The 25,559-nt window shown below is 51.6% G+C and overlaps 9 protein-coding genes across 9 annotated transcripts; 3 read left to right on the top strand and 6 right to left on the bottom strand.

The window, feature by feature from the left end:
• Positions 1-87: 87 nt before the first annotated feature.
• Positions 88-3,393, bottom strand: CDV56_107096 (uncharacterized protein; the record flags this gene model as incomplete). The annotated part of the gene is made up of 5 exons (XM_026760715.1): positions 88-615; positions 670-987; positions 1,110-1,640; positions 1,814-1,952; positions 2,306-3,393. 5 exons carry the CDS (start codon positions 3,391-3,393, stop codon positions 88-90), a joined length of 2,604 nt encoding a protein of 867 aa, XP_026617663.1.
• Positions 3,394-3,804: 411 nt separating this feature from the next.
• On the bottom strand, positions 3,805-6,915 carry CDV56_107266 (uncharacterized protein; the record flags this gene model as incomplete). Its single annotated transcript, XM_026760885.1, has 10 exons — positions 3,805-4,124; positions 4,176-4,608; positions 4,658-4,679; positions 4,725-4,848; positions 4,892-5,021; positions 5,071-5,193; positions 5,706-6,081; positions 6,137-6,257; positions 6,310-6,685; positions 6,736-6,915. The coding sequence occupies 10 exons, from the start codon at positions 6,913-6,915 to the stop codon at positions 3,805-3,807; spliced, it is 2,205 nt and encodes a 734-aa protein (XP_026617664.1).
• Positions 6,916-7,705: 790 nt separating this feature from the next.
• On the top strand, positions 7,706-9,320 carry CDV56_107454 (putative MFS transporter; the record flags this gene model as incomplete). Its single annotated transcript, XM_026761073.1, has 3 exons — positions 7,706-7,998; positions 8,050-8,750; positions 8,800-9,320. The coding sequence occupies 3 exons, from the start codon at positions 7,706-7,708 to the stop codon at positions 9,318-9,320; spliced, it is 1,515 nt and encodes a 504-aa protein (XP_026617665.1).
• Positions 9,321-9,463: 143 nt separating this feature from the next.
• CDV56_107531 (putative carboxylesterase) lies at positions 9,464-11,475 on the bottom strand (the record flags this gene model as incomplete). The annotated part of the gene is made up of 5 exons (XM_026761150.1): positions 9,464-10,225; positions 10,288-10,602; positions 10,709-10,977; positions 11,041-11,279; positions 11,333-11,475. The coding sequence occupies 5 exons, from the start codon at positions 11,473-11,475 to the stop codon at positions 9,464-9,466; spliced, it is 1,728 nt and encodes a 575-aa protein (XP_026617666.1).
• Positions 11,476-12,201: 726 nt separating this feature from the next.
• Positions 12,202-13,634, top strand: CDV56_107639 (putative integral membrane protein PTH11-like; the record flags this gene model as incomplete). Its single annotated transcript, XM_026761258.1, has 6 exons — positions 12,202-12,390; positions 12,473-12,512; positions 12,574-12,641; positions 12,696-13,069; positions 13,128-13,192; positions 13,243-13,634. 6 exons carry the CDS (start codon positions 12,202-12,204, stop codon positions 13,632-13,634), a joined length of 1,128 nt encoding a protein of 375 aa, XP_026617667.1.
• Positions 13,635-16,693: 3,059 nt separating this feature from the next.
• Positions 16,694-17,768, bottom strand: CDV56_107816 (putative 3-beta hydroxysteroid dehydrogenase/isomerase; the record flags this gene model as incomplete). The annotated part of the gene is made up of 2 exons (XM_026761435.1): positions 16,694-17,277; positions 17,348-17,768. 2 exons carry the CDS (start codon positions 17,766-17,768, stop codon positions 16,694-16,696), a joined length of 1,005 nt encoding a protein of 334 aa, XP_026617668.1.
• Positions 17,769-18,508: 740 nt separating this feature from the next.
• On the top strand, positions 18,509-20,802 carry CDV56_107875 (putative C6 transcription factor; the record flags this gene model as incomplete). Its single annotated transcript, XM_026761494.1, has 6 exons — positions 18,509-18,606; positions 18,658-18,868; positions 18,936-19,107; positions 19,162-19,193; positions 19,243-20,610; positions 20,677-20,802. The coding sequence occupies 6 exons, from the start codon at positions 18,509-18,511 to the stop codon at positions 20,800-20,802; spliced, it is 2,007 nt and encodes a 668-aa protein (XP_026617669.1).
• Positions 20,803-20,806: 4 nt separating this feature from the next.
• CDV56_107948 (putative short chain dehydrogenase) lies at positions 20,807-21,670 on the bottom strand (the record flags this gene model as incomplete). Its single annotated transcript, XM_026761567.1, has 2 exons — positions 20,807-21,454; positions 21,506-21,670. The coding sequence occupies 2 exons, from the start codon at positions 21,668-21,670 to the stop codon at positions 20,807-20,809; spliced, it is 813 nt and encodes a 270-aa protein (XP_026617670.1).
• Positions 21,671-21,925: 255 nt separating this feature from the next.
• CDV56_107986 (RTA1 domain-containing protein) lies at positions 21,926-25,063 on the bottom strand (the record flags this gene model as incomplete). The annotated part of the gene is made up of 4 exons (XM_026761605.1): positions 21,926-23,337; positions 24,112-24,258; positions 24,321-24,706; positions 24,768-25,063. 4 exons carry the CDS (start codon positions 25,061-25,063, stop codon positions 21,926-21,928), a joined length of 2,241 nt encoding a protein of 746 aa, XP_026617671.1.
• Positions 25,064-25,559: the final 496 nt, after the last annotated feature.

The raw sequence follows: 25,559 nt of genomic DNA on the forward strand, positions 1-25,559 counted from the left end.
TTAATGTTCACATAAGTTAAAGTTGTCCACCTCGAATCTCTCGTTCTGCGCCTCCAACTTGGAAGAACGCTCCTCCATCAGCTCCTTTCAGTACTGCTTGGCCTCCTCCATCGTGATGGGGTAAGCATTGAATTCCTCCTTCACCATGATCTGCAGTTCGGCAGGCAGTTTTTCACCAAGCAAACGCCCAACAAGCTCCTGCCGTTCTTTCCACCAGTCCTCTTGCTGAGGTGGCACATTCGCTGATGAAATGATAGACTGATGCGGATCCACAAGGAAAAACGCCAGAATCTTACGATGGCCCGGTTTGGACCGGTCTGCGAGTGAGAAGGGCGCCACGCGATGCTGGAGGATATTCGGAAAGGTAAGGAGACGACCTTGACGGGTCTCGACGCCGCCCAGCAGCTGGGTGATATTGCTCTCATTGTAACCGCTGACATCGGGGCCAAAGCCAAAGACCTGTTGAAGAAACTCGTGCCGTGATTGTTCATAGTAAATCTCTTCAATATTACTCCTCCTTGCCCGTTGACGGAATGCGAGAGTGCTCTCCGTGATATTCTCACTTTCATAGTAGTAGATGGCTGTAGCACAGATGTGCTCATTCTGTTCATCATTCTGTTCATCATTCAGCATCATGAGGCTCGTCAATCAACCGTAATGCAGACTCACCAGTTGCCCTTCGATATGCCAGGAGCCTCCTTCGTACTCGGGCTTCTCCGGCGTCAGCTCGATGTTGGCCAGCTTCATAATCACCTGGAGTCCTCGTTCGGCGAATTCCTGGCGGAGGTTCACCTGGTTGCCTTCATCAACGGTGTGTGGGATGAATGTTCCTGGTTCTGGCAGTTTGATGGGCTGCCGTTCTTGCCATGCCGCGTGTTTGTCCCAGTATTCGTCACTATCTTCTTCATCCTCGTCCGCCGGCTCTGGTTCGGGCTCTGGATGTTCATCATAGTCTACCTCACTGTATTCGATGCGTTTATATTCGTCCTGCATGAGAGTCAAGGTCGTGTTCCACATTGGAACGACCCTTGTCAGAATCTTTTCGATGACTTGGTATAGCGCTCGGTGTTGCTGGGGATGTAGATTGTTAATGTATGATGCAATCTGACATTCATCGTTGGGTCCAAAGTGAACGTCACAGGGTAGCCATTGAAACCTGAGGCTGTAGGGTCGATGGGGGTGCCTCCTGTACCTGTATCCCAGTCATTCTGCGCCGTGACAGACTCCTCCTCTGGGCGGACAGGGAGCACTTTGCCCTCACCGATGTGGTTTGCAAATGCTTTGAGACTGATGAGTCGATCTGGCAGGATGCGCGTTCGGCCATATATCACAGGGAATAATGACGGATGAACCAGGTCAACTACCTTGCCGTCCGTTCCGGGATGGTAGTCCCTCTGGTCCTCAGGAATCTCCTCTAGGGGGCGGACGGCCTCTTTGAGGGCCTGTCGTAATTCTTCCGGGATAGCAATATCCGATTTGACCACGCCTACGTCGAATGCGACGATGTGCTTGGTATCGTGGAAGACCTCGGCTTTCCACTGTGCTTCTTTGATGATCCACTCCATCATTCGCTCGCTGACATCTTCCCCACTGTCCTGAATTTCCTTGCGCCACTTGGCAGTGATCTCATCATTGAACACCTGAGCAGGTCAGTATGAGTGCGTTGATAGCATGGACTACGTGCCTTCTTGTCCCAGTCTGGCTTGTCGGTGATGGAATTCATTGCTCGCATCATCAATATCTCTCGATGTGTATTCAAACGTCTGGTTCTGTCAGCTTTGCCCGATCAATTGCGGAATCACAACTGCCTTACCCAATGGAATAGTTGTCTAGTCCATTTGCGAACATGACACTCCTCCCGGGGGTGAAGTTCAGGGGTAAGGAGAAACCCGGCAAATCGAAACGCGACTGCTGAGAGGCCATTGCGACTGCGGAGGATTGAGTGAGCTTGCCTGATCTTGTATAGCACAATAGGGGGACTCTTCTGTTCATCGCAACGACTGAAACTTCCGTCGCGTTATATCGACGCGTTGTGATTTAGGCTGCGGTGCTGCCTCAGGATTCAGGCGGGGCAACACAGACGAACCAAAGCCAAGGCCTTGGCGCCTGATTTGCCTGAAATACTTGATTGTATCCAGGGAAAAGAGTCTGGAAAGGAAGGAGTAGAGTAGGATCATGAGGCTTTATCAGGCGGGTTGGTGGAGTTGATATGCCTAGGCAATAGTAGTATAGAAGTCGCGTGCTGAGGAGTCGAGGTACTCAATGTAGGACTACCGACTACAACCAGAGATGATAAAGATCGGACTCTCTCTCATTGATACAGTCAAATATGATCTTGAACCCCCGGCTCCAGGACAGTAAACTCATCGCAGTCAGAATCCAAGCGAGCAAGCGCCCCAAAGGCAGGGTGAGAAGTGGACTTGTGTGACCGAAATCAACATTCATCAAGATCGGCAGCTCCTCATCTCGGTCCCTGTCGACGATGGCATCAAAGACCTGTAGAATCACCGCCGCCAGATCATCCTGCCTCTGCTCGTCATATTTGTATCCCCGTCCGATGACTAGTCCGCTGATATCGCGCAACACTCCAGCCAGCGCAAGATCGGCGAGGCTTTTGCGAAAATTGGCCACGTTATATGGACGATGCATATCATCGCCCATGGCAGTCTCCAGGAACAGAATCTTTCCCTTCCAGGAACTTGGAACATAAGGCGATCCCAGAAGGCGCACGACGCATACTACCGTACCACCGTACAGATGACCCGTTGCACGACCTTTGCGAATCCATCTCCATGGGGGTGTATCGACAGTCTCGCGTCGGTTCTCAGATGCTTCATTGCCAAAGAAGAAATCATTATGCTCGACTGTGCAGATCGCGGACCGTGGAAGAGGGCCCACGGGATTGCCCTGTCCAGAAAGGACATGCAAGAAGTGATCAATAGTGAATGACATGGGTGCTGGAAAGTCAGAGAGATCAGAAAGCACGGTGGGACCATAAAATGTGCGTAGTCCAGTGCAAGTCTGAATGGCAAAGTGCAGAAAGGTAATGTCGGTATAGCCGACAAAGATCTTGGGATGGGATCGAATGAGAGCATAATCCAGAGAAGATAGCAGTTCATTTGCATGTGAGCCTCCACAGGTGCAGATGATGGCAGTTACTGTGCTGTCCAGAAAAGCTTTATGAAGCTCGTCACATCGCATCCGGACAGAGTCGGCAATGGTGGCATCAGCTGGCAGACTGGTGAAGAGGATCTCTACTTGAAAGCCTAGAGACTCGAGATAGGCTTTGCCGCGCTCAATAGCCGTCGGAAAGACATCGTTCAGGCGAAGAGACGGCGAGACAAAGGCGATAGTGGCGCCTTTCTTGAGGGGCTTGGGGAGAATTGCAGTCATGCTTTTAGACATACTCCAGATCGAGGGATCATTGCTTATACAATATGGTAAACATTGAAATCCGGGACGAGACAATGTCGGGATAAAGGACTGTATATTGTAGGGAGAAGGAAGCGGGGTATATCCTCATAGCAGTATACTAGGAACTCAGAAAGGTCTGCTATTGGCACTGGTCTAGGCTGCAATGCGATTGCGAAACGGCACGAAACATCACTGCTTTAGGACAGGTCCATTCAGCAACTTCATGGGTAGGATAAGTCCAGAATTAGGCAAATGATGGTGCGAGTAGGATTGGTGCTTATCTGCAAAGCCTCAAACACCAATGAACACGCCACCTACCTAAGATGATACCTGGCTTTTCAGATTGGACCAATAGAACCGAAAACAAGACAAGTGCATTGGCAATTTGCATCACAGAGACTTCTTCTGCACCTCCAGCACCGACTCATCGCCCTTGTCGGTATTCCAGATCTGCACCAGCTCGAGGCCTACAGCATCGAATAACGACCTCCACTGCGAGACAGTTCGCTCGAGACCGGCGGTATGCAGCCACATGAGAATATCCATCTCAGCTGCTCTCAGCTCGGCACCAGTATCCGGCAGGACATAGTCGTCAATCAGCAGGGTTGAGTATTCCGGCTCCATGGCATCGGCGATATGCGACAGAATCTGCTTGCTTTTGGCGTCGGACCAGTTGTGCAGCACTTGCCGGAAGAAATAAGCCCTGGCACCTTTGGCCTGTCAGCCTCTACTTGACCTGGAAAGAATGGAATGTGTCGTACCCTTGACCGGCTGCGGATTGAAGAAATCGTGTTCCATAGGGTCAATCCCGTCTGGTATCCTCTCAATCCGGTTGAGCGTCAGAGGAAGATCTTGCAGGATGATTCTCCCCGGAATGTCTGGATGACGCTGTCTGAAGCGCGACATTTCTTGTCCTGGTCCTCCTCCCACATCAACCAGTAGAACAGAATCTGGACCGTCTCGCACATTCACCAGTCTTTCGGCAGCAGGATAGATTTCAAACCACTGCGGCTGGTCGATCAAGCGTCGAGACGCCATGTAGTCATCGAAGGCCTGCTTTTGCTCCGGGTTTTGTTCGAGCATGCCGAAGATCTTGTCAAATCCATGCGCGTACTTGAAAAGCGTTTCCTGACCCGGTTCATCGGCGAACTGGCAAATGCCGGGACCGCGCATGTACTCGACCAGTTTGGCTCCCTAGATGGTCAGCCAGAACGGTTGGAGAGGAGCAAAAGGGCAATGGTACCATGCCAAAGTCGGGTTCGAAGCTGCTGAAGTCAGTCACTCATCCTTGTGAAGATGGAGATACTCACTGATGCTTCACGGCGGCAACTGATCCAGGGAGGACTCCGAAATAGGTCGTCTCGTTCGCTGCGTAGGTTTGGTTGGCAGTCTCGAGTGCAAAGCCAATTGCGGTCAACACACGCATCACACGGACTGACGGATGAGTATCAATCTGCAGATGGAGCGATGCACTCACCAACTAGAAGCTCATCCGTATCAGTCACACGCGACAATTCGGCCGATGTTATGGGCTCGCCATTCCTCCCGGCGATCGTGTGTAGCAGCTTCCTTTCGATTGCCACTCGAACGCAGATATTTTGCATAATCTGCTTGTCAGGATGCGTTTCTCCCTTATTCTTAGATCGGAGGACTCACTTGGAAGTTCACTCGAGAAGTTGTGTCAATCGGCCTTTCCGCTGCCAATTGCAGTTTGCGAATAGCAGCCTGCAGTTGACTGTGAGCATTGGGATCACCCGCAGCCTCGGCCGCAGCCAGCGTCTGGACATGTTTTATCTCGTCAAATATGGTCATTCTGCCTCCAAACTGACAGAGAAAGAGAATCTAAATGAGATTGTTGAGCAAGGTTCGAGAAACGCTTGAGGTTTGGCACACAGAGCAATAATAGGAGGAGCAGGGCACTGGGCACCACAATTTATCCCGGTTGTCAGTCCACAGACAAGACACAATGGAAGCGGCACGCTCAAGATCCACTTGATGGACGATGTTTGGACGAAGAGGAACGACAGTGGGTGTACTAGAAGGCGCCAGACAGGGATGCTTCCAACTGTCCCTGCTAGTGTGTCTGAGCCATTTTGGTGGAAATCGGTAGGTCTTGGAACGAGAGTGCCAGGTAGTTGAAGTAGCATCAGCCCATCATGTATGAATATACCTTGATGAGGTCGACGACTGCGGTTGAGTTGCTTCGATACTATAGATATCTCGAAAATCTAACAGTGACACTCTGCTGTCACAGTAGTTCTCTTCGTAACAACGATCTGATCAGGATACACCGTGGACAAGATACCCTCCTCACTGCCTCCATGCACCCCCACAGACACGCTCTTCTTCGTACGAGGCCCATGAGCCATCCAGGGGCTATGCTGTCGATCATCGAGGTCTATCCATATCTCGTCATTGGGACGACTTCCACTACGTTCGTCATCGGCATGAAAGCGGCTGCGCGAGCTCGAGTATCCCGCGGCACTCTTGATGCTCTGAGAGAATCGCACGAAGAAGGGGCGTAGGACAGGAATTGACCCAAAGATGAGAATGAACCACATCTCCGTTAGAACCCAGGTGTTTAGCTTGGCAATAGCGTACGTTTGGTCATTGGTTTCGGCGATGGTGGATATGGCGACTGTCTTGTTGATTCCGGCTATTCCTGCTCTTTACAGACATTGATATTAGCAGATGATGACACAAATGCCAGACAGGTACGTACATGATACCTCCGCTCATCAATAGACACAGTCCAATTTTGAGGGAGAGTCTCATTTGCTGAAGTCGTCCGATGATATAGACCGGATAACAAGCCAGGAAGATGTCTGAGGCCGCACCAATTCCTGGCTTCATTAATACGTTTTGTCCTTGTAGGAGGTGAAAGGGAAGACATACCACCCTGAGCGTATCCGATGTGCAAACAGGTTCCGATCAGATCGCAGGTCCCTGGAACGTCTGTATCCCACAATCGCTGAGGTGGATCACACTGATGGTATATGACACCGACTTCGGCCACGTTGATCAGCCCCTGAATGGCACCCACCGTGAGCAGTACCCAGCGACCTTTGCGGTGGGTATGCATTTGCAGGGCCAGGAGGAAAGCAATCACGGCACACCGGGCGATTGCCAGATCAAGAATGGACAGGACTTGAGCAATCCAGCTCCAGTAATTGCTGGCCACAATCTCCGGGTGCGAGAGCTGATCCTGGTGCACTCCGAGGCCGTATGTGACACTCACGGTCATGGTGCACTGGGCCACAAAGGCAAGTGCCTGCCGTATATCAGTTTGTATCCTCATGAGCTGTGGCCGATCCGGCATACATAAGCAAACATCACCCAGACAAAATCCCATCGCAGACCACAGATCCCAAACGAACCGCCCTCTGGTGGACACAGAGACGCAGTCTTTGCACGTAGCCCGAACAGAATCAGAGCCAGCGCTGCTTCTGCCCAGGTCACTCCAAGCAAAATAGGACCCCGTCCTCCGTATTTCCCAGACATAGTGAGCCTGAAGCAGCCCTAAGACGTCGACGAAAACGCAGACGCGTTCAATGGCAGAGATCTTGTAATCCAGACCGGTTGGATCTCCTGCACAGTAGCATTTTGTTGGTATGCCTGTTCAGAAGAAATGAACTTTTCACGGCCTTCAATCCCGCACAGGGATATGGGACAGGGCCTGAGAACAGTCTCTTGTTACTCCTGGACTACCCATGCAAGATGACTGTGCCGCAATCTCTACGTGCGATGGATTACGACCAATGGGACGTGTAAGAATGACTCCTCTGAGAGTGGGAAGTGGACTGGGAATGCAACCACGGAATAGTCCCCTGTCCCATCCATGTCTAAGTTCTTATAAGATGCAGGGGTCTGCATTTCACTTGTCTAGTATTGTTTCTCAAAGCCTTCTTGAAAACCAACTGTAATTGTGCCGTGGGGCTGTGAGAAAAGGACACCCCTGTTCGACCCGGGACAAGTGCTCATATATGTTGCTGGGATAATGAAGCTATCTTTCCTGTTCTGGACACATACCGAGCAATCTTCCCCTCATTCATTGCCAATTCGTAATCCACTTCATCAAGATAAATTAAACAAGCCCTGCTTTCGCAGCCTGTATTATAGTCGAGCCATTCTCCCGAGGAATATGCAAATCGCACAATCCCATTTTTCCCAGCCAACATTCCAATACCTTGTAGGACTTTCTCATTCTCTCCCCAGATCAAGTACACTTGAGCCTGACGAATAAAGAAAGGTGTGAATAAATAGTTCCGTTTGCATTGGCAGCAATTGCAACATGATGGACGACAAACAGCCCGTACCGACTACTTTGGCTGGAATCAACGAGGATGAAGAAGCCCTGGAAGGATATGTCGTTGATCCAAGGCGATATCCTCACAATGCAGCCGGCCTGAAAACGACTCCCGACGGCCGTTACGTTCTCATCCCGCAGCCCTTGGATACGCCCGACGATCCGTTGAATTGGAGTCCGCGCAAGAAATGGCTGATTGTCTGGGTCATGGCGTATATCGCATTCCTGGCGGACTATACTGGGGGCACGGCGATCATCACTATCATTCCCCAGTCCATGTAGGGTCCCATGATACCCAAGCAAAAGAAATCCGCTGATATGTCATACAGAGAGTGGAATCTGTCGCAGGCGAGTGTCCAACGCGCCGTTGTAGGAAACCTGTTCACCATCGGGTCGTGTGGTATAATCGTAGTGATCCTCGCAGGCTTCTTCGGCCGCATGCCCGTTCTCCTGATCTTTCAAGCTGTCATGGTCGGGACATGTGCCTGGTCCGCTGTGGCCACGAGCTTCGAGTCCTACATGGCGGCGCGGATCATCAACGGGCTCTTCTGCAGTGTCGGTCAAGGGGGTGCGTTGCTCTGGATCAAAGACCTGTTCTTTTTCCATGAACACCCCAAAGTCATCAACTACATCGAGTTCTTCATCATCATGAGCCCCTACCTTGGCCCGCTGCTGACCTGCTTCATTGTGACGGATGTGTCCTGGCGCTGGGCCTTTTGGCTGTGTACCTGCATGTCAGCCGTCGCCTTTGTGCTAGTCTTCCTTCTCGATGAAACGCTGTTTGATCGCAAAGGTCGGCAGATCCCGAGAGGGTCATATGTCGCCCGTCTGACGGGAGCCCAGCAAGCCCAGCTGTGGCGAGAGAGGAGCTTCCTCCAGTGCGCCATGCGACCGGTTGTGGCCATTACCAGAGTGCCGGTTCTGATTATCTTGATTTACTACTTCCTCAACTTTGCCTGGGTGATTGGGGTCAACACGACCATCGGGCTTTGGCTGACCAATGACTACGGCTTTTCCACTCGCGGCATTGGTACATTCCTTTTCACTGCGCGGTTTTCGAGATACTGATCCTTCAACAGGCTACTTCTACTTCTTTGGCGTTGTCGGCGTCGTTATCGGCTGGCTGATCGGACACTATCTCCACGATGCCGTGGGGACCTTTTACATGAATCGACACCAAGGCCGGCTGCACCCCGAGGCGCGCCTAATCATCGTCTATCCCGCTACTGTTCTCTGCTGTGTCAGTCTAATCGTGCTGGGGTTTGCCTTTGAGCGGCACTGGCATTACATGGTCATTGCCGTCTTCGCAGCCTTGCAGTGTAGTAGTATGATGATCATCACCACCGCCATCAACGCATACCTGCTCGACTGTTACCCCGAGGGCTCCGGCGAGGTGGGGGCCTGGGTGACGGCCAGTCGCAACTGGGGAGGGTTCATGGCCACGTATATTCAGATCGACTGGGTCAGCGGCATTGGTCCAGCCAGGGCGCTGGGGATCCAAGCGGCCATTACATTCGGGTCGCTGTTCTTCATGCTGGTGTTGCAGCTGTTTGGACAGCGACTGCGTAGGTGGCAGGGCAGAATGTCTTTCGGCAAATGATAATGAATCCGAAAATCAATCTATGTGGTCAGGTTCAAATTCTCTATTCTCGGTCCCCGGAGTTTGCTCTGATAGCTATGTACAACATATGTTACGAGACGAGTCTGTGATCTCTAAAGATTGCCCCCCGCACATAGAACACATCATAGAGGAATCCGAGTTGCAACAGCCCGCCAGAACGCGCAGCGCAGTCCGCGTCCCCCTTCCCAGGTGTACGCGTTGGCCAAACGGAAGTGATTGACGACATCGTCCCCCTCCCGAACGTAGTAGGTCAGGTTTGGCGTGACCACAACCTGACTGACGGTACCTCCAGTGGTATTCAGATCCATCTGCCAGGGAGAGGTCGGACGGAATTGTGGCCAGTTCAGATGACCATCTCGTCCGACGGGAACCACGGCTTGGCTGTTGTTGGCGGTCGCATCGCCGAGAGGAATGACCGGGCTATTGTTCATGATGAAGTTGCCCCACAGCTTCTGAAAAGCATGGTTGAATCCGGCACTGGGCCAGGAGGACCCCAGGTTGAAGTAGGAGCTCAGATCGGCACCGTGGTACGCCGGCGTCACGGAGTACTGGTACTTCCACGCCTGTCGAGAAGCGCCGCCAAAGGCCTCGGCCAGCCACTGCGCCGGACAGTCAAAGGTGGTTTCGCCGTAGATATTGAAGACCGTCTGCTGTAAGCCCGTAGCCATCTCGGACTGGTTGTTCGCAGTCGGACCGGTGGTGCCCAGGGTATCAAATCGAGGACCGTCGTCGTTTGGCTGCGAGTCTGCCGTACCATAGAGAAGGTTCAGCCGCGTGAGGTCCCTTCTAGTCAGTCCGGGGAATGTTTTGGAGATGTGGTCGTTGAACGCAGCACGAGTGACTACGTTGGGGTTGCTGAGAGGGACACCGTCGTTGGCGTTATTCTATTTCAATCGGTCAACGGAGCACTCCGAAAGCAGGTCAGAATATGAGAGGAAGAATATACCCCGACGAGAATGCGCCGACCGCTGACTTGGCCGGTCAGTAACTGCACCGATGGTCGCTCACGGATCATATCCCCGTCCACAACCGGTAAAAAGGCAAAGGTGCCAAAGAGTCCGGACTCGGAGACCATTCCGCTGGCATTTTGCAGCGTCTCACTTGGCGCGGCAACCAGACAGTCAAAAGTAGTCTTATGCTGGGCTCTGGTAGAAGTCAATGGGCCACAGCCGGCCTGTTCTGCAAACTGCTCGTAGTACGCGGTGGGAATGGCACCGTCATAGGGATAGATGGGGGGTGAGTACGGGCTCGCTGCGATGATCTGAGGACAGCGGGTCAGTTCAAAACACCCCAGATGGAGTAGCGAGACTTGCATTCTGGAAAAGATCCGATTCCTTTCCTCCATAGGCCAGCGACTGCAGCATTACCGCACCTGCCCCAGCCGATTCGCCGCCGATGGTGACTCGTTTGGGATCGCCGCCAAACTTGCCGATGTGCTGCTGCACCCATTCTAGGGCGAATCTCTGGTCGAGGAGACCGGCATTAGGGGTACCATGTTTGTGAACCTCAGCCGACGACAGAAACCCAAATGCGCCCAGACGGTACTGAATCTCCACCGTGATGAATCCGTTGTTGTTGGTGTTCATGAGCGGGCTGGGATCATACACAGCGCCAAACAGCCCATAGCCGCCACCGTCTGTCGATCACTGGGATCAGCGGATAAACACGTGGGAGCTGCCGGGGGGAAGGAGCAACTTACGGATCCAAACGAACACGGGGAGATCGGAGGCACCAGGGGGCGCATAGACATTGAGGAATAGACAGTCCTCGTCACCAGGGCCAGAGTTGAATCCGTAGATGGCAGGGGTACCTGCAGCGCCCGATTGGGGACACAGGGGGGGCTGGTCGACGGCAGGGATGATCTGGCTGGTATTCTTGGCTGGAGGCGCCGGAGGTTGCCATCGCAGGTGGCCGACAGGAGGCGATGCATATCGAATGCTGCGGGCCGATTTTAGTCTCTGCTGCGTTGGAGTCAGATCAATCATACACACCCCTTCCAGACATTCAAGCCGGTGGTGGCCTCATAATATCCCTGATAAGACGAATAATCGAGGTCGACGATGGGGCCAGACGAGGAGCCACCCACGATGGGGGCCAGACTAGCCGCCAACAGCAGGCGAAGATCGAGTTTCATCGGGCTCTTCCGATTCAATTGACTTGAAAATATGATATCGGGAGGAATAGAGAGACGAAACGACGGAGATATATCAGATATATGATATATCCTGTTTTGGTGGATCGGAGAGTGCGGGATTAATCTGGATAGGAAAATAGTGCACTACTAGTCAGGGGCAGCTTCCTACCACTTTGTATTATCTGTTACTATCATTATCCGTTATCATACCAGCCACCTAGACCGGACCTGACCAAGTGGAATGCTAAGGAACTCTGAATCTCGTATTCTCATATCATCAGTTCATGGGCACTTTTCCCCCGACTCCGAGTGAGCCTAGGAGTCTACCCAATGAGACTTGACACTAAACGACAGTGCAATCGACAGGGATCATGCAATAGTGCCGAAGGATTCGTTTGGCCTTGTTCATGATTGGCCCAACTCAGCCACGAGATGAGCCCGAAAGCGTCTGATTAGCTGCGGTCGTCCGCGGTTGCATGAATGGCCTCTTCCATCCCGGGTTCCCTCCGGTTCGACTTGAAGGAAAAAGAATCCTAGCCGGGATTCTGCACACTGACTGCATTGCTGGTGAGAATTGACTGCAACCCTCGCCCGAACCGCACTAATATAGATTGAGGGGATAAAAGCCTTCATCATGGCCAGGTGCGCTTATTCTTCCGTCCTGTTCGCCTTCTCCCTCCTTCCCACCCTACCGATTGATTGTCGGACATGTAGTTCCTGGATGCGATGAATCTCTCGTGGAGAGCCGCTCAGGATGCAGCATTCCTGGCGCAATCGCGAGTTACCGAAGTCACAGTCGCCTATTCCGTCCCCATTCCCCTCGAGCTGTTGACGACTGGGCTGCGTCTTTGGGTCAAATTACGAGGCCCAGGTGGAGGTCTCAGTTCTGATGATTATCTGATGGTGTGGGCCACGGTAAGTCCCGGCCACCACGTACAAACATGGTCCGTGTGAGACATGGGAATTTGACAAGCCCTTGGCATTGCGACGATCATAGTTTGTCGGAGCCGCAGTCTGTGTCAGTGGATTGATCTATGGTATGTCCCTGGTTTGACTTTCTCTTCAGGCGGTACCGGGCCGACTGATGTCTAATGATAGGACCCCCCTATGGATTCGGACGTCACAAAGCGGCCCTTTCGGATGAGCAGATAGAAACGTTCATGATGGTAGATCTGCCTCTTCTGTCAACGAGTAACCGAGTAACGCATTGACACAAACAGGGCAACTACATCTTCAGCCACTTCTATAATGCAGCCATTGCCAGCACCAAACTCGCGGTGTTGGCGCTATACCATCGCATCTTCGTGACCTTCAAGTTTCGCCTCATAGTCCTCACCACCGCTGTCTTTGTGATCCTGTGGTTGATGACGATGGAAATTGTCCTGGGCCTGCAATGTCGCCCGATTTCGCGATTCTGGGACTCGGATGTGCCGGGAACATGCTTCGACCTAGTGGCGTTCAGCTACTTCACCAACATCACCAACCTGGTCACCGATATCTGGATCTTTGCCCTGCCTTTGCCCGTCATTTTCAAGCTCCAGATGTCTCGTAATCGGAAGATCGCTCTTAGTTTTCTCTTCTCTGTCGGACTGGCGTTAGTACTCCCATCCACCTTGTCTATGAGAAACAAACTCACTCTTTTGTCCGGGCAGAACGTGTGCCATTAGTGCAGCCCGTCTTTCTGTCGTGGTCTCGCAGGGCTCGTCCGACTTTACCTGTAAGTCCTCCCATCATCATGTCCCCACAAGCCTTCGTCTAACAATGCAGGGGCTGGGGTGCCGTTAGGAATCCTCTCCGCGTGGGAGCCACTCGGCGGAATCTTCTGCGCCAATCTCCCCGTCATCTATCGTGCAGTAATGACCATGTTTCGGAACCTCAAGAGCTCTGCCCATGGCCAACCCTCTCACACGGTCGACCCTAATTCGCAGCCCTACAGGGACGCAGAGCAATCCCATCGACCTTGGGTCCCGCTTTACAACGGGAGCGGCGTGCAGATGGACTACCACACGGAGGCCTCTGCCACAAAGGCGCACGGTGCGGTCACAGAGTTACGGTCGATAAGTCGCAATGCCATTCAAGTGGAGCAGTATTTTGAGCAGCGGGTTGATCATGAAGGCGAAGAGACACCGTTGCGTCCATTACCAAAGGGAAGCTCGTAGCAACTGTATTATCAGGAGGACTTGCATACAGTGAATGATATAATATTCGTCATGGTCATGGCCCTCTTCACCAGACATACATCTAGACATAAAGGCAGGGAGCGGTCGAGGTCGACAACCGTAAGGTCGTTCTGGCCTATATTCCCCGGTGTCTGCACCGGCGCGCTGGCGCTGAGTTGTTCAACCGTGGTCGAAAGCCAGATCAATGCTTACCAGACCTTGCGTCCGTATGTCCCAAATATGTTCCCACTTCGCATGCTGCTGATCTTAAAGGGAATGTCCCAGACGGATGGGACTAAAACTAGTCGATAGTGCGCCTTCAAGTAATGTTGGCTGACCAATGTGTGGATGCCCAGTATGTCATTGCAAAAAAGACGTTGTCTTTGTCCAAACAGCCAGAGAGCCTATTCGCCAATCTGACCAATAAACCAGCAGCTTCGAGCGTTGGCAGACAAGCTGACCCCCATGGCCACTTAGCGACTGCATCGTGAATAGCCTCGACACAGTCCTACGAGAATCTCTGAATCGTCTGTTAAGTCTATGTTGACAGTTCATCTTTTGAAGATATACGGCATTCTTGTTCAAAGGGGTCATAATTCTCCTGTTCCGGCAGGATTACGACGGGATTTCCGAATGGTTGCACAAGCCTGCGCCCCAAATCCAAACGTGCTGCATCGCCTCTTTCCTCGTCTGTGACCGATCCGCCAATCATTTCTGGTCAGGAAGAATCTCTAGTCTGCAGATACCTGCAACATAAGGTTTACCACCTAATTCTCTGATCCACCCCAGAGTACCATGTACCATGGGCCGGCACAACGGCGCCAGAAAAGCCACAGCTGCAGCTTGAACTAGCTAGCTATCCAAGCCTTTTGACAGAGATAGGAGGTTGGGTAGCCTCATGGTCTCTGACAAAGCTTTGTGCGTATGAATACTGTTGTCGCAAAAGACATCATATTGAGAGGCGAAGCAGGACATGATGGGGCTTGCTCAGACATGAAAAGAGAAGCCTTGCAGGAGACTTGACCCACGAAAGCCGTGGAACATGGTCATATCAAACCCGGAAATGGTGCTCGCTTGGCCTTGATTGTGTAGATATCATAGGCGGACAGGAGGGTAGAAGTTGCCAAAGAGTCTGGCCGCAGGAAATGAGAGGACGCAAGGACATCCATTCTTCATCATTTTTCAACGTCTCGTCGAATCGCGATCGTCGAGATTGGTACGTCCTTACCTCCCCACCCTATGCTGTGCAACGCAAACTACGCTGAAGGGCTTTCCTCATGGGATTTTGCAACCGTTGCCTTGGCTGTCTATGAACCGTGACCTCTAGCGTTCACTTACCAACCAGTGATCTACAAAGAAATCAAGGTAGTGATTGACATTGAGCGCACCATTCCTGTTGACATCAGATACAAGAGACCTCAAAATGTACAGTGGTTAGCAACCCTGAGAGAGTCTCATGATGAAGAATCAGCCTCATCGTGTTGGCGGTTGGTGTCCCAGATCATCTCATGCCGCACGATCTGGGGCGATCAGAACCGGTTTCTTCAGACTAATGCACGATGATCAAAGTCCAAGGCAAAGGTGATGCCTGCCGAATATTTCAATGAGTCGTCAGATTGAGCATAGTGCATGGATCCGCTGATTCGATCGATGCGTTGGTAACAAACCCTTGTTATCCTTAGGGTTTGATGGCTCTGAAGCATTTCCTGATTTATATTAGAATATCAGTCCTTACGAGCACAAATCCACACATTTATACGCCCATAGAGGCTGCAAAGCTGCCCCGGACAAGAGCGTAGGGAGGAATCAGGACAGAATTGAGCCAAAGGAAAATGGACGTCCTTCGACACTTGATCAGTAATGATCCGTCCATAGACGTCCCCCGAGCGCTGGAGCGGCAATTGAGAGGTCTATCGGACCTTCGATAGCTCGACTTGCTCACTGAAACTTTCACCACAGGGTCTGCCGTCGACGAACGGTTTGCCGAACTGATCTCTGCTGCTTGGACCCATGTCTGTGAGAGGAACCTCTGGTCCTCCAAGTATGAGTCTCTGGAGCAGTATCGGCAGCTGATCGGCTATCGCAATACAGTGCGTCCCATAATAGCGCGGTTTAAGCGTTCGGACCGTGCAAAGGCGAGCAGTATGAACCTGATTGAAAGCAACTGGAAGGTTCCATTTGTGCATGCCATTCCGTCCCATATGGCGCCTCAATCGTGGAGTAAACATCTTCTGTTCCTCTTGGGAGCGTTGAGTAGGAAAAAGTCCCGAGAAGAATCACTTGTCCTGCTGGCAGAGAGTATAAGCAATCGCCCTAGTCGATCCAGGCACCACAGCCGGCTCATTGCCAGTGATGTGCAGCGAGTGCTAGACAAGCTGTCTATTGTAGAGGGTAGGAATCTGATCCCATTGAGCACTGCTTGGTTTCTGACGCTGCGAATCCCTCCGATGACGAGACCCTTACGACTCGGACTTATACGATGAGCCGAAAGCATATCTTGGTCGAATCTTTGCCTAATACACTTGCAGCGACTGGCGAGCTGGGAGTTTGGTGAACGAACGAGCACCTGGAGTCGCGCAGAAATTATCCAGCGGCTCGAGAATCTTCTGCTGGGGGAGTTGATCGCCGGAGAACGACCTGGGTTGGATGACACAGATACTGGATGATTTATACTTGAGGAACCTGAATTTGGTTGGACATCAAATGGACAGAGTATATTGCTTTCATTGCATGTGTCGACGCTTGACAACTTCCATTAGGTCTCGTTGACTCAGAGTCAAGAACAGCCGAAATCAGATCTTTCTAATAACATTTCCTGTTTGTATTGACTGAACCTAATATCCCAGACATCTACAGCGGTAGAATAGATCAGTGTATCACACTCGACCATCAATATCATAGTTATCACCCTGCCCACCAGCATGACATCCATTCTCGCGTATTCCTTTGAAAGCCGTTAATCTCTGGCAGATAGCTCCACTAGGCCAAAGAGCGGTATAGTCTTTGCTCCCTTTCAATTGGACCTGAGAGCTGATCTTACAGTTGAACTCTTCATCTGTCTACATGTTCGCCTGTCTCATAAACCCCAACTGCTGCTCCACCACGTCCTTGATCATCTGCTCCAGCGACCTACATTTCATCCCCAAGACCTTCTCCGCCTCGGCTGTATCCAGAGGATAAGATTGTCCCGGGATATCCTCCGTGATCTTGGCTCCAATCTCCGGATAGTCTCTCTTCACGATGCGAGCAACATCACTCCACGATGCTTTTTGACCTGCCAACAAGACCTTGGACCCGTCCGGCACCAATTCATCCAGGGCCTTAATGTGTGCCTCGGCCACGTCCTGGACATGCACCCCAGTAACGCTTCCAGCTGGCTTGCCGGTCATGATAGTTCCAAAGAGCATCCCATTGGTACCACCCTTGACCTCCTCCGCGCTAGCCTGCACATGATTGTGTCCCCAGACAAAAGCAGGATGGAGAGTGACGAGGGAGAAATGTGGCTTCTCGGTGTTTTTGAATTCCCAACTGGCGTTGTTTGCCAGCAGCTTGGAGGCGTGGTAAAGTGCGAATGAGGTGGCGGAATCATCCGGGCCCGTGAAGTCGGCATTTGCATCGACCGCCAGGTCCCAATTGTTGTTCTCTGTGCATGGTCAATCAGCGTCTACCCCGTTGCAGCCGGATACTTATTCTGGAGTCAGACAGATACTGACCTCTGATGACCCCTCCTTCTGGGACCCCTGTGAGAGGGATAAGTGCCGCAATAGACGAAGTAATCACGACTCTCTTGATAGAGCTGACTTTGGCGGCTTCTCTCAAAATGGCCGTGGTGCCCTTGACAGCCGGACCAAAGTATGTTTCTTTATTCGTCCCATGGGGAAGAGGCGAGGCGAGGTGGAGCACATAGTCGACTCCGTCCAGCTTCCCTGCAAACGAAGACTCCTGAGTGATGTCGGGCACGACAATGAACTCTACCTGGTGTTCGAACTGCGCCAGGAGCTTCTTGAGTTTGGGGATCTGTGACTCCTTGCGTATGCTGATGCGCAGTCTGTAGCCTGCTTTGAGGGCTGTGAGGGCGACAGCGCTGCCGATGAAACCAGTAGCACCAGTGATAAAGATAAGACCAGAAGGCATTTTGCTTGGATACTGTCCTTGAAGCAAAGGAATATTGTGGATGAAGTCCTTGTTTAAATATGTAACTCGACGACCTCGGGTGGCGGGTGTTGAAATTCCCCTGCGATTGTTGATTCATTATTGTTTAGTGATCATACACTGATTTAGGTCCACGTCTGCCGTGAAGGCTTGATTAGTGATTCCATAGTTATAATAGCATGTATAAATGATTAGTATTCCATCCGATTCGGCTGTTATGGTAAGCAGACACTAATCCAATACCCAGATGTGTGTAGGCAGAGAACATGGCTTGCCTACTATTGCTGATAATATAACACGAGTAATCACATTTATGGCTTTCTCAGACATGCTAACATCTTCACTGACGAGAAAAAACCCAACGTTGTCGCCCTGATGATCTCCACCTCGTGCAGACTATGAGAGCACGACTAGGGATGGAACCTGCTATGGGTTGAGTACCTATTCTACCCGTTTTGCCGACAAATTCTTAATTGGGAACTTCCTCTTAATCTTTTATGGCTGGATAGCCTATATCAAAATATATATCCATCTATATATGGCTATGCAAATCCACCAATCATGGCCATCCCCACTTCGCTCAGCCACCCTTGCACATCTCATCATGGATTTTCTTCTTTCCTCCTTGTCTTTAGATATGGTTCTTTCAGTGATTGACCAGAGAGCCGAGAATCAACTCATCAAGGCGATAGAATAATACCTACTCCGATGAACCAGGCGACATGGATCCATTATCACCCACGGTCCCAGCTGCATCAAGAACCAGCCCCGCCAAACGCAATCGAGTCCCGCTGTCTTGTGCTTCCTGCCGGGTGCGCAAGTATGTGCTCTAACATGTGTAGACATTCTCTATGAAGCTGATACGGCTTAGGCTGCGGTGTGATCGTCATCAGCCTTGCCACAATTGTGTGATACGGGGATCCAGTAACCTTTGCCTGTATGCAACCCGTCCCAGTCGACGACAGGAAGTGAATGGCGCCGCATCTCAATTCGAGAGCAGGGCCACAAGCCCGGTCCTTGGCCGGCTTTTTGACGGACTTCTCTACCGAAGTGGGAGTCACTGGGATAGTGTCCTCGGTGAGGTATGCTTGTCCTGTACCATAGCACATGCGAATGCGAATATGCCGAAGATGCTGATCAAAACTCTAGCTGGCGGTATCTCCCATCCAAGATGAGTTACCCAAGGATATGAGCAGTTATCCATATGGAACCGATCCTGAATTGGACGATGAGCTCCTAGCAGTCATGCCGTCTCGCTCCGCAGCGGATAGATTGATATCAGCATTCTTTGCTCCATACGCTTTCGTTGGTCCAGCAAGGTGTAAGCTTTCTAATGGTGTTTCCTGAACCATAACTGTCTAATGAAGAAAACCAGATTCGATTCATTATCCGACGTTTATGAAGCAGGTTTGCAGCCATCCTCTGCAGCTAGTCAGTCATCACTGACTGTAAACAGTACGAAGAATACTGGGAGAACCCATCGTCCATTACTTTATCGTGGTTAGCTCTGCTCTATTCGATATTCAGCTTGGCAATGAAATTCCTTCCTGATGCGCAAGACGAGTCGGGAATGTCTGAGACGATCGGCAAACTCTACCACAGCAAGTCTGGCCAGTGCTTGGAGCGCATCAAAACAAAGCAGACCACTCTCCAGACGCTCCAAGCAATGGTCACGCGCAGCATCTTTGGTTTCTCTCATCGTGAAGAATGGGGAGCCGGATTGATCACACCCATCGGCTCGATCGTGCGCCTGGCCATGAGACTGGGTTTGCACCGGGATCCGTCCCATTTCTCCAATCCGACGCCGTTTGAGGGAGAGATGCGCCGCAGGATCTGGAGCACAATCGCCCAGATTGACTGCCTGTCCTCCTTTCATCTTGGCATGCCAGCTGCCATCCGAACGGAGGACTTCGATACGGACCCACCGCGCAATCTCCTCGATACCGACATGGAAGAAGAAATGTCCGAATTGCCATCCGCAAGACCGTTTTCAGCGAGTGTCCCAATCGGTTATTTGCTGGCCAAGAACAACATAACCCGAGTAATGAGACGGGTCGTCGAATTTTTGAATTGCGTACAGCCGCAGCGTTATGAGAGGGTGTTACAACTGGATCGCGACCTTGTTGAGGCGTATAAGGCGATTCCTCCCCATTTGCAACTGAAGAACTGGGAGAATGCGCCACACGAGCCTGCATATTTGATGGTGCAAAAGGTCCAGCTCGACACGATTTACCACCAAACAGTCACCGCATTGCATCGAAAGTATCTTCAGGAAGCCCGGGGAGATACAGCATTTGCTCCGTCTCAGCAAAGAAGCGTTGATTCGTCCATGACACTGCTCCAACATCAAGCCGCCATATACAGGGAGGCTCAGCCGGGAGGGTGTTTGAGCAGCTTCCATGGATACACCGTCACTCCCGACAGTGCGAACTTTAGCCTGGCTGCGATGGTGCTGTGCTTATATCTGCAATACTCGACTCGGACAGAGCAGGGTCCTTCGCAGATGGATGCCCGTCCACAGGAGATATTCCGGGCCCTCGACACTTCGCGCCAAATTTGGAACAACCTGGCAGGTGAGAATCAAGACGCAGGCAAGGTCGGACTCGTGCTTGACACGATGCTGGAGCTGTTACGCCCGAAACTCGGTCTTCCAGATTGTCATCCACCAGCAATTGACCTGGCAGACTCAGTCGATGGCGAAAAAGGCCTTTCTTCCGATCCCACTCTAACGAGTGGCCAGTCTACCTCTATTCCCAGTTTACATCTTGAGACATATGAAGATAATGCAAGGGACGCCAATATGGACATCCTTGACCTGAACTGGGTGCGTTTTCTCTATTTTCTTTTCTGTTCAGGTATGGCAGGGAGCAAGCTAATAGAAATCGACTAGGATGCTTGGGACGCATTTGTGCAAGGAGACGATTTTGAGACTGCGTATCAGAACCATCTTCTCAGACAGGATTCAACATTCCCAATCGATGACCTTCTCAACCCGAGTACTTCCTCAGCTGTCTAGAGATTCATAGCTCAGTATGCAACATCTGCGCCATGGGACTGATAGCCGTGACCCATGCATCAACTGCAGCACGAGGAAACCCTTCAGCGACATACTTCAGAATCTTCCCATTCTCCTCTGTAACCTCCAGCCCTCGCACAACTCCTTCAACGTATTGCGTGACCGGCATCCCCTGCGGCTTCGTCCCACCCATGCGTCTGGTCAATTCCTCAATGTGATCCTTGTCTAATTCGGTCTCCACGTACGGGGGCAAAATCTCCACCACATCGATAGGGGTATCATTGAGCTGATTTCGCAGGAGCACCGCGAAGTGATGCAGCGCTGATTTGGTGGCGCAGTACACGGGGAACATGGTGGCCGGGACCAACGCCAGACCCGAGGTCACAAAGGCTAGAAGACAAGGGTGGTTGGCTCGCGATGCTTTGAAGTATTCGATCGTGCAGCGTGCCAGGACGGTCGGACCGGTCAGATTGGTTGTGATCTCGTCGGTGATGGCGTCTGTGGTTGGGTACTGGCTCGCAGATACATCGGTGCTGTTGAAGTCCAGGAGACGCTGGATGCCGGCATTGACGATCACTGCATCGATGTCTGGGTACCTCGTAAATGCTTCGTCTATTTTGACTGGCAGAGCTGGAAGATTCTTCACATCCATCTTTGCCTTGTGTTAAACAGTCGTATGTTATAGGATAGACGTTGCACATACCCGGATGGAGCCCAACCCTGGTAGCTCAGCCGTCAGAGCATGAAGTCTTTCTGTTCGGCGATCCGAAATGATAACCTTCTTGCCTTTTGCATGATACTGGCGAGCTAATTCTTCGCCAATCCCCGAGGTGGCTCCAATGATGAGGATTGTCTGAAAGGTGGGCATGTTGTGAATGCAGGATGTGGTGCTTAGACGAGACATCTGGCGGGGAGAAGGGAGATTTATAGCTTTGAAATACAATAATCAACACTGACTATATGTCTAAGTTAATAATCTCCGAGGCTTTAAGGACGATGTGCGTCCAGTCTGACCGTTTGGTATTCGTGCTGAGGCTTAACTCCACGGACTTAAGAAGAGCCTTGAAGACACAACATTGGCAGCAGAAGTTATTCGATTTCTCATCACCTGAGTGCTTTGTGTCTACCAGCTAAGCGATTCCCTCCATTCATCCCACTCCCCGTCCATTCCGTTGGACCGTCTACGGAATTCCACTCGCACCTGGCGAGATTCGGGATCAATATCCAGCCCAAGGCTATGAATCCTCTTGAACTCGGGGATCGGCTGATCTCCATCCAGTCCAATCTCCTCGATTTCCTTTGCCCTTTGTGACACCAACGCCAGGATAGGCGCCTCCCAGACCACATCTGGATACGGCGCCGAGGATAACAAGTCGATGGCCTCTTGCCGGACTATCGAGTCGCGGCATTTGGTTGCGACAAAGTACAGCGGGTAAATGACGCCCATCTCCATTGGAACGCCGACAAGTGAAGTTGCAGCAGCACTCACTTGGAAGGCGTTTGATGATTTCGCCAGGAGAAGAATCCGCTTGAACGCATACAGGAACCGATCATACAGCGTCTGCTCGGCATAGACAGAGGTAGATGCGGTGACCAGCGCGATGTAATACTGGATGAGCAGAAGAGAAGCCCGCGCAGAAGTCTGCGGACTCCCTTGCGCCTTCTGACAGGAATAGGAGTACCCGAATGCTGACTTCCAGAGCTCAAGACGTGCTTGTAGGGTGTGTGTGTATGCAATGAACTCCAGCGGAACGCAACCTGGTTGGTGGTGGCGGTAGAAGCTGGCAACATTACGGAAAAAGTGGACCACTCGGGCGTACTCCTCCATCAGGCATGATTCAGCTTGGTTGAACGAGTCGAAGACGTAGGGGATCGGGGACATTTCTTCGGGGACCGTGACGGGGGCGCGGATTCCCACGTACAACGATGCTTGTATGTCCATTCGCACATATGCTCTTTGGATCTCGGAGTCGACATTCCCAAAAGGGCCTGCGTTGCGAACAATCTTCAAACACATCTCCAGGTGACTCAACCCGGCAAGATAATCCCGCATGAGAATCTCAAACCATATACAGATAATCCCACAGAGCAAGGCCACTTGGATGAGATATCTGTCACTTCCCATATCTTTGACTAGTTTCTGCAAGGACGTCAACGCCCTGCCATACTTCTTCAGCCCGAAAAGATACCGTCCGCTCCGGGGCGGCGCATCGAAGCCATGTATTCCCAACGAACCATGCGCCAGTCGTTCCTGCATAAGCGCGCTCAGAGCGACAACACCTCGACGGACGGCAACCTCCTGGTGCATGGCTTGGATCATGAGAGGTCGCCAGTGCGAGTACTCGCCGCCACAGCTGGGCGTGTCCCGTGAGAGACACTCGATGAAGTATTGCACATACCGAGTGTCTTGTTCGCTTTCGTCCCATAACTTGGGGAGTTGTCGCAGTCTGACCGTTGGTGTCAACGTCCATGTCTGAGCGAATGAGACTGTGACTGGGCTGGTCTGGGTAAGAGAAGGGCCATCGCAGCGACGGCCTGTGGTCGCACAACGCTTACAGGAGGGCCATGTCTCGTCGCAGCGTATTCGGCGGGCTCTGCAGCAGCACGGGAGGATCAAGTCAGCGAATATCCTATCAGATGTACATCGAAGTTGTTGTCTGATTGACTACCACCGGGAAAGGGGTCATACTTGCATGTTCGGCACCCTGTCCTTGATTTAGTATGAGCTCTGCGCATTGCACCTGCCTGTTGCTTGCGTATATTCATAGAATTCTCGATATGAAGACTACAAACGCAGGTAGAAAGTTCTATGCACTGAAAACAAGAAGGGAGATACTCCATATATGTCTGATACATCTTGGTCCACTTTAGTCCACGTTATACCTGTTCCGGAGGAGCAATACGATCAGACCAATAACACTGGACAAATTCTGCTTGGCGACTGGCAAGACGGGGATGTTTCAATTTCTTGTCCAATCGAAGCCCTGCTACCTAAATAGCCGGTCTCTGGGCTCAATAAAGTTTGTCCTAAGCACTGGCAGGCAGACACTTTCAAAGATCAGTCAATTGCCACAGCGCTCGACCAAACAGATCGATTCAAGCAGCTCAGGACAGTGCTGACTATTTATCCGCTCTAGGTAAAATCCTCCACCTTCCTATAATGTGTGCAGTGTGCCTAATGTCTATCCCCCTCGCCAGTCTCAGCCAACGGAAAACCGTCGTCCTGCCGGGCCTTCAACGGCCACGAAGTGGGATCCTTCCAGTGCCCTTTTAGACTCAGTCCCGGGTGGAATATACTCAAACAGCCACAGGTGACGATCATGCTCGCCCCCTCGAGGATCATGAACGCGATCTCATCATTGGCCAGGTCACTGCTGAACCCGCCGTTCAATTCCGCCGTACGAAAGATCGATCGGATGAAGATGAGGAACGTTGCGATGCCCAATCCTAGAGTTACTCTCTCCGTCAGAATTACCCTTCAAATAACAGCTGTGTGTTTGCAGATGTGGATCACCAACCCCAGAGGAACCCTCTCCATTTCCAGCTGACACCCGACGATGCCATGCAGGATTGGGACTGTCGCTGTCGGCGCAATCTCCATAGATAATCGATAGCAAGCGCCATGAATGCCCCCAGCGATGCAACCTGCGCCGCCAAACCCGTGATCATGATGTTGATCCCGGTGTGACGGAGGCCATCCTGCTCCCGTCCTGCGGTTGCAGTAACGGCCCCGCCTGCGGCCTGGAGAATGAGACATAGAAGGTCGCAGGTGACAAAGACGATGGCGTATGTTCTGGATTTGATCCTCGAGAAGCTCTCACCGTAGATGATAATCACGCGGCGAAAACACAGGTAGATGGCTGCGGTGATGAAGGCAGGTCCGATGGTGAGACAGATGAGGTACCTAGCTGCAGTTAGTCTGACACGGTGACAGGTGAAAGGGGATTGCAGCAGCGTTTACTGACTGGAGAAAACCAGAGAAGTTGAATGGATTTGCGTGAAGCATGAGACGTCCTCCGTAGCCGACGACTTCGAGAAGGAGCCCGCAGGTCATGCAAGCGAGGTAGGACCAGGTGCGGGAGCGGAATCCCTGGTAGATTTGGACAAGGAGCATGATGAGGAAGAGAACCAGGTATAGAGCAGTTCCTGGAAGACTGGGCATGTAGCGAACCAGTGCCCAGTCAAGGGGACATGTGTCTAGGGTACAGGGTGCCGTGATGGTCGGCATTGGTGCAGAGACCTGACTTGATGGAGTTGGCATGGCTGAGTATTTTCCTAGAAGCGTACAATTGGAATGAAAAGATGAGTTGTTAAGAGAGCAACGACTCCCCCTTTATATTATAGGCAGGATTTCTCTCTGATTCCCAAATTGGCACAGTCAATGCTAGTTTGATATGCCAAGCCTGTATTCGTTCCCAGTGGGTCAAATCCGATGAGGAATCATTCCTTGCGAGTCAAAATAACTTATTCTCTAGTCCATAGACCAATCGTATCTTCTCCAGCAGTCTGGATTCTCTTTCGCTAGTTCTCCGATATATGATATTGACTCACAGGCTGCGAGGGGAACAATCAGCTGGAAACCCCAATCTATGCGCGCCAAAATTAGATCGTTAGTAAGAAAAATTTCTCATCCATTGCAGATCAATATGCTTGCAGTATACCTAGAGCATGGTCCTTGTAAAAAGGGGTATTCCTTGGTTGCTTGTGCTCAAGGTGCCATGAAGCCTAGTTCTGGTGAATCAAATGAGAAAGTAATC

The sequence above is a fragment of the Aspergillus thermomutatus genome (assembly GCF_002237265.1).
Source record: "Aspergillus thermomutatus strain HMR AF 39 chromosome Unknown NODE_19, whole genome shotgun sequence".
Lineage (NCBI taxonomy): Eukaryota > Fungi > Ascomycota > Eurotiomycetes > Eurotiales > Aspergillaceae > Aspergillus > Aspergillus thermomutatus.